Source organism: Alosa pseudoharengus, unplaced genomic scaffold, assembly GCF_046254945.1.
Source record: "Alosa pseudoharengus isolate Yale_2024_CS ecotype anadromous, Long Island Sound unplaced genomic scaffold, YU_APseudo_1.1 YU_APseudo_1.1_scf_18, whole genome shotgun sequence".
Taxonomy (NCBI): domain Eukaryota; kingdom Metazoa; phylum Chordata; class Actinopteri; order Clupeiformes; family Clupeidae; genus Alosa; species Alosa pseudoharengus.
The window spans coordinates 10,035,723-10,043,440 of record NW_027468650.1 but is presented as its reverse complement, the minus strand read 5'-3'; the positions used below and the strand labels follow the sequence as shown (position 1 = coordinate 10,043,440).

Genomic DNA, 7,718 nt, shown 5'->3' with positions numbered 1-7,718 from the left:
TAATACCTGAACGCAGACGTAGTTTATCTGGACAAGTTTGAGTCAAATCAACCAATAAATACCCGTAGGGTTTTCCCGTTGCGTCTTCATAGGCCTGTAAAAAGAAAGACTTTTTGCGAGGAAACATCTGGCTGGCTAGAACGCTTATCTGCAGTTTGTCACGTGGGTTTTTGAACAGGAACATGTACTGTGTGTTCAGACTGAGAGTCCTGGAATGTTTACCCTGATGAAAGACATTTTGAACCAGATAAAACACAGATATTAACCGATGATGAGCGTACTCCGTGAACAATTTGAAAACCTCGGGGTGGTCCCCCGCAGTCATTAGAACATCGTCTAAAATCAACAAGTGATGTCGGCCTGGTGGGAATAATTTGTCATCATTCAGAGAGTCCGGGATGTTTTTCACAAATGTAATGTTTATTTTTTGCTTCAACACGTGATACATGGGTTGAAAAGAAGAATATATCCATACAATGTTGTCAGGTTTCTGAGACAATACCCGTTCACAGTTTTCCAAAACAGTTTTCATGAGATAAGTTTTCCCACTCTGACTCGGTCCTACAACCAGCGCTGAAAACGGTAACTTGAGGCGTAAATCATAATTCACTTCAATATCTGCTCCCCAAGACATCCTAGATAATTCCTGCAGGTCTCCTGAATATCCTCAGAAAATAGTTAATATCCAAAGGGTAGAGTGGAGTAATCAGGCATCAGACGTCTTTTATCGTACACTACTGAAAATCTTTTTTCGAGTGTTTGGGTATGCAGCGTGAAACTCCTTTTATTGCGAGTGATGCGCCGTTGTAGCGTGTGTATGGAGCGGAGTCTCTGAGGATCGCGCACATATGCCTCCACCATCTCACAGACAGAGTCCAAATTAATTCTCTGACAATTTTCGAAATTTTTAGTGATGCCCTTAACTTTAAGCACCACCCTGCCCGAATTAGTTCGGAAGGCATAAGATTTTGGCCCCGAACTCACCCATTCACTGATGAATTCGCCCGCCTGTAATTCATTAGTCAATCCCCCCAGGTAAGACGACAACTCTAGACCCTCCTCGGATTGGCTGCTTCGGTATACTACAGAATCAGTATCATGATAAAATACACGATCCTGAAGCTTATGCAAATATTTGTAGAGTTCTAAGCGGCCGTAGGCGGTGGTAAAACTGCCTATGATGACATTAGCTTTAGCGGGAGGGTTGACATATTTAGAGGTACGGCGCCACTGTACCAGAGCCACATCCTCATTTAAGAAACTGAACTCGGTCACCTCAAACTGATCTGAAAAAAGATACTGGAAAAAATCTTCGGCTTTGCTAGCAAAACTGGTCTGCACTAAATCAGGTCTTAAACTTAATCTGCCCCATGCAGAATTGCAGAGCTGCTTAGCCAGCGAACGCTTGGCTGCATTGTATTGAATTTTCTCGGGGGTTAAAGACACCCCCTGGTGTCGTTTATAGTCTGCCACATACTGCTGTTGCAGCGCGGGCGAAGTAGCCCAGTCAGGGTAGCCCGAGGCTTCCTGCTTGCTTTTCACAAAAGAAAGAATGTAGTCTTTGAACAGCTCAGAGCTTCTCTCTGGAAAATGCCACACCTCAAATATTTTGACCACTCGGTAGCCCATATCTAGGGCTTTAGTCAATTCAGCAGTCACCCAGATACCCGTGAGGGACCTATCTGCCTCCGAGTGTTGGCAAGAACGGTCTTGTACATTCAACTCAGCGCAAGTGCGGCATAGCGTGAACATGAGTTTACCGGTACTTGTTTTATAGGGTAGAACAGGAAAGAAAAGCCCTCGGGGTGGATACACTGTAGCTTGAATTAAGCCAAAGTATTGGCGAGGGTCCTCAAAGTTTTCCCGAATAATCACGGGGTGGCCTATAGGATAATCAAAGTAGGCGTTAACGTAGGGATACAATGATGTGACATCGACATATTCCAAGCGCTCGCCCGACCTGGCTGTGTAGCGTAGACATATAGCCGAGGTTCGACCGCCATAAAGAGAACTGCGAGGGGAGAATGGCGGCGGTAATTCTAGCCGCTTTAGAAAATCTGCCACGTCGGCCTGCTTACACATCTCTCGCCAGGAGTGTTCCCAAATAAATTCAACGCGGCAACCGTGGATAGATCTCAAAGCTTCAAGTTTTACCAACGTACGTTGGTACATAGTACCGAATGGGATTTTGGTGAGGGGGCATATGTCTTGAGCTCTGAAACACTCGGGGCAGGCATGATAAAAGCAACCCAGGAATTCGTAACAGACCCTCTCCCCACTCTGCACTGAAAACCCGTCCACAAAATATTGGCCTATTTTAACCTCTCCGCCATTTAAGGCGTGACGAATAACCACCCTCTGTGATTCACACAGATAAAGAAGCCATTGTATGGAACTGTGCGAGAAGCTCTTGCTTTGCCTGCTGTAATTGTCTGCCGGGGGTATGGCTAGAGTATTAGCAGGTAGGAAATTTGTACGCAAGATTTTTAGACAGAGGGAAGACAGGGTGGTGCATGAGAAGGGGTCTACCCCCGTTTCAGCTAGAGTTTCCTCCCTAAAGCGCATCATTCCCGCTTTCAGTATAGAAACGTCATTATCACAGTAAAATCTCAATTCCTTACGGAAATCAAACGTCTGATGTTTCACACCTTCGTACCATTCAAAGAATTTAAGCCTCTCTGATTCCTGCATCTGGTCTACACCGTAAGCACTCGGTTCGGGGTAAGGTCCTACATATGTCATCTTACTCAAAGATGAAAAATAATGCGGAAAATAACCTTTCGCAGAATCACTCACCCCCATTGCTTTCGGTATGTCACTTAATTTCATAGTGAGGAAAGAGAGGCTGTCGATGTAGGTCTGTCTATTAGCTCCATCATACATTCTAATTAATTTTGCTCCGGTCATGATGAGTTCAGGGGTCACGCCTTGGGACACCATATGATTCAATATCAGATAGTGATCGAAACCTCGGGCGTTATGCGCCAGAAAGGTGTAGTTTCTGAATTTGGGGCGACGAAAATGCTTGAGAAACTCGGCCACACACTCTCTGCCTGAAGCCCTAAACCATACGTTACCACAGGTCAGAGCACTGACATAAATGGGTATGTGTAGACCCCCCTGGTCTTGGCATGTTTCAAAATCGTAGAAAATCAGTTTACACGGGGCTTTGCCAGAGGGCATTATAGGCTGTATGAAGCATTGGTGCGCGCGGAGTTCAGCCTCAGTCATAGGTCGCTCAGAACCATCATCATCATTGCTTACGGTCAACTTTTCAGCGCAAGTTTGACAAGCCCTAGTCATGCACTTATGCGCCGCTCCGGTTGTGCTGTACACAAAACCACAATCGCTACATTTCTTGTGGAGGGCACAATTGGATAGGAAGGGTGCACGACTAGTTTGAGGTTCCTGGTGGCGTGCGAAACAGGCGTCAGAACGACAACACCTGTTACATAGCCGGCAGTACCGCGGCGTCACCCACTGACAAGAGGTATCGCAGCAGGTAGAACATGTCATAGCGCAAGCGTGAGCCCCGGGTCTTTGGTAGCCTTTGAGACAGTACGCACAGAAGTGGACACAACCTAAAAACCCCGTGACGGACTTAACCCCGTAGTAGTGGGCCTTAAATAGAAAAAAATAGTGCGTAGTCCTAGGGACATGCGGGGTCTGATGGGTACGAAAATGCTCTAGGTCGTTAGTGCCCTCCGTTCTAAAGAAAACAACAATGTTACATTGCAAGTGACGCTCAAACAAGACAATGTCGGCGAAAGTAACGCCCTGGTCACTGGCCAGCCCTACTGCAGCGTGAAGCTCACTCCCCTTCACAAAAGCTTCTCTGTCACATATGTCAGGATACATCAAATGCGCTAGACACACGCTGAAACACATGTTATTTGTTTCGTTGTGCACTATAAAGAGATGACGGGCCTTTTTATCTATGATGTCTTCTAAAAACACATCGCACAGTTTCCGCTTCATACCTCCATTTGGAGGGGAAACGATAGTGGCCACCAGGGTAAATGAGTTTGACCTCACTAGTAGCTCTGCATTAGACTGGACCAGTCTATCTAACATGTCATACAGGTCAGAAAAATCTTGCATATCACCTCTCAAAAGTACTGCTGGTGCGGCTGTCGAATCATCAATCTCAAGTCTAACTTGAATTACGTCGCCGTTATTGACTAAAGGTATTAATCTCTCGATTAAACCATCTAAACCAGAGATCACCCGTATGTAAAATTGGGCAAAGTCGGGAACGTCCTGTTGAGGTAACGGTACGACATAACGTTGTTCCCTAGCGTTAAATTTAGTCAGGTGTCGGTCAGATGATAACACCAATTCAGCACTCTCTACGTTATTTTTGGGATCATTTCCCCCGGCCCCCGTCTGGTCTGAAGAGTCCCTATGCATAGAACTGGTGCCTTCCAAAGGGTCTGTTTGGGCATGATGTAGGTCGGTCGATTCTTGTAGGTGCGCTAAGATAACGCTGTCTGAGGGCGACCAACACTCTCGATAAAAATCATCTGATGCCTGGAGTAATAAGCTATCGGATGGTGACCATGCATCTTGACTATGTAATAAGCTATCGGCTGGTGACCATGCCTCTTGACTATTCACCTCTACCTCTCGCTGGTCACGGGGTAAAATTACACTTGGCGGAGGCGGTCCCGAAGGGTTTAAAGTTTGTATTTCATCTATGACGCGTCTATAATTTTCAGGGATATTAGCTAAGTCAATGTCCTGATCCATTTTCAACGCTGGTTGTAGACCCAATATACATGCGTGCACTAAGTACAATAAAACCCAAAACAATCAAACTAAACAAACAAACAAACAAACAATCCGCTGACCATACATTTTTTCAAATCAGATCAAATCTCCGCACAGCGGCAGCACCCCGCGCCCCCTCCATATAGTCACCAATACAATCTCGGGACACTTGCATAATATCACGTATTTGATTTTCAACAAAGTAATCAAAGTACTGGTGTAAATGATTTAAAGCCGAACACAATTCGAAATACACGTGGGGGTCTCTCACACTTAAACGAATAGTGTTCCAAACACCATAGGTCAGTCGTTGGAGCTCAGCATGAGTTCTGAATGATAACGCGTACAGTACCGTCTCGTTCATTAATGACAGCGTCTCCTGTATGGCACCCCACGCGGCTCGGGGGGAGGCGGGGCTGTTTGGTGGGACTCCTCTGGGGGCTCCACGTTCGGGCCTGGGCACACCACGTTCGGGTCTGGGGACCCCCCGTACGGGTATGGTTCTGGGGCCACGTTCGGCTCGGGGGACTTCACGGTCTCCAGGTTCTAAAGAGCAAGCGTAGAAAAAGATACAAAATGACAATTTATCTCTCTCTCTCTCTCTCTCTCTCTCTCTCTCTCTCTCTCTCTCTCTCTCTTTCTCCACACACACACGCACACATAGACCCTACCTCCCCCTCTCCTGCAGGCCAGCAGACATACAACCTCCCCCTTCCCCCTCTCTCCAGCAGGCAAACAGAGACACCCGCCTACTACACTCTTTCAAGCGCCCCTCGCATGTCCCGACCCTACGTCATACAACATCATATTCTAAAGGGGAAAAAGCAAATATTTACACTACCGCAATGGCGAAGGTTGGTGTTGATCGCACCCGTTATTAACAATAGCGGGAGGTCCCGGGATCAAGACCCGGTTGCGGTAACCTTTTATCTTTTTTTTTTTTTACTTGAGAAATTTTTAAAACATTTTAAAAATTTTAGATTGGAAAAACTTGAAAAAAATGTACAACATTTTTAACTTGTAATCTTTATAAACGTCCGCGCCTCGGCCTCACCGCACCCCCCACACACATACACACTCACAAACGCTCTCTCCCATAATATTGTGTAGGTACATACCTTCGCCCCCACTTTCGTGAGGGGTAGTTGGCCGGTACAGCTCTGCATCAGAGTCTTTTAAACAGAAGAAAAAACTAATTTAGCACCGCATAAAACAAAACATTATCACACCTCCAAATTATACGCAGGAAGAACTATAGCCTACCTTGGTACAAGCTCAGGGTTGGAGAATTCGGACGACCCCTCTGGACAACATCGGGATCTTCTATACATAACAAAAAAAAACAAAACACATGAATAATGCCCGTAGACATTCTACACTGTCCCTAGCAAAGTAGATAAGCAACTACGTACCGGGGTAAAAGCTTGGACTCGGGGATGCAGGGCTGTAGTTGTCACCGCTAAGGCCGCTGTCAGGTGAGGTACTTCGGATTTGCAGGAACTAAAACAAAAACCATTTTTTCAGATACCATGACATGTTTATGGCAGAAATGAAATGTGTGAAATCAAAATGGGCAAGCTTGATCTTCTACTTACCCTTAGATATTCCAGCTCATACTAACAAGACAAACAAAAAAAACATGTATTAAATCAGAGATAAATCAACGAAATAGTAGAAAATGAAAAAAAAAATACAATTTACATACTTGCCTGGTCAGGTTGCTCTGCCATGATGAATCTCTTCACAAAACCCTCTGCTGTATGACGATTCACGGTGATAGATGATGTCAGTTATGACTATGTCCAGACCCCCAAAGTTTTATACCTCATTTCACCCCCATCCCAAATTTTGGCAAAAAAGATGCATTGTTCTAGGTCATTAGGCACACCAGCTTAGGTATTAGACACGCTTACCCCTGAACATTACATTTATGATTTATTTTTTATTCTAGTTCACAGAAATATGAAAGAAGGTTCTGGACAGGATCAGATCATTCATTTCATTCACATTCAGTTTAATCATCCTAAAAACATAAACATAACTAAACATTCCAACCTTTCTCCTTCTCACTCTCAAGCATGCATCCCCTGCACATCAGACACACACACACACTCACAACCTACGCCCTCAGGGCCCTGGAGCCGTGACATTAGACACGCTTACCCCTGAACCTTAAAGTTCAGCTTAAATGTAGGATTTATGTTTTATTTTAGTTCACAGCCACATGGCTGAAACCTTTTTAGACTCTTGGCATCATCACCTCCTTGATTCTTTTATTCAGGTGCATATCACTAAAACTTGAAGCATACATACAGTCATACAAACCCCCTCCTCTCTCTCTTACCCCTCTCTCAGACACACATACACACACGCACATGCACATACACAGACGTTTGTCCCATCCCCTACCCTCTCACACTTCTCTGCTGTCTGATACATTTTATTCTTTTCAATGACTTGATGGAAATCTTGATGAATTTGAATGTAAAACTCTGTTGCTACCAACCTTTTTTTATACAGACACATTTTTTGGGTCATTTTTGATAATTGTCTAGGCATGACACCCATTATTGTCTAGGCATGACACACAGCATGCATCCCCTGCACATCAGACACACACACACACTCACAACCTACGCCCTCAGGGCCCTGGAGCCGTGACATTAGACACGCTTACCCCTGAACCTTAAAGTTCAGCTTAAATGTAGGATTTATGTTTTATTTTAGTTCACAGCCACATGGCTGAAACCTTTTTAGACTCTTGGCATCATCACCTCCTTGATTCTTTTATTCAGGTGCATATCACTAAAACTTGAAGCATACATACAGTCATACAAACCCCCTCCTCTCTCTCTTACCCCTCTCTCAGACACACATACACACACACACACACACACAGACAGCACCCTCCCCCAGGCACATGACTCCTACCAAAAGCACCCCCGCCA

At 45.1% G+C, this 7,718-nt stretch overlaps 1 protein-coding gene across 1 annotated transcript; it reads right to left on the bottom strand.

Moving 5' to 3' along the window:
• Positions 1 to 318: 318 nt before the first annotated feature.
• On the bottom strand, positions 319 to 6,500 carry LOC143131845 (uncharacterized). The gene is made up of 6 exons (XM_076291432.1): positions 6,480 to 6,500; positions 6,366 to 6,386; positions 6,183 to 6,270; positions 6,034 to 6,093; positions 5,889 to 5,942; positions 319 to 5,316 (listed from the first exon to the last, which is right to left on the bottom strand). Exons 1-6 carry the CDS (start codon positions 6,498 to 6,500, stop codon positions 4,862 to 4,864), a joined length of 699 nt encoding a protein of 232 aa, XP_076147547.1. The 3' UTR covers positions 319 to 4,861.
• Positions 6,501 to 7,718: the final 1,218 nt, after the last annotated feature.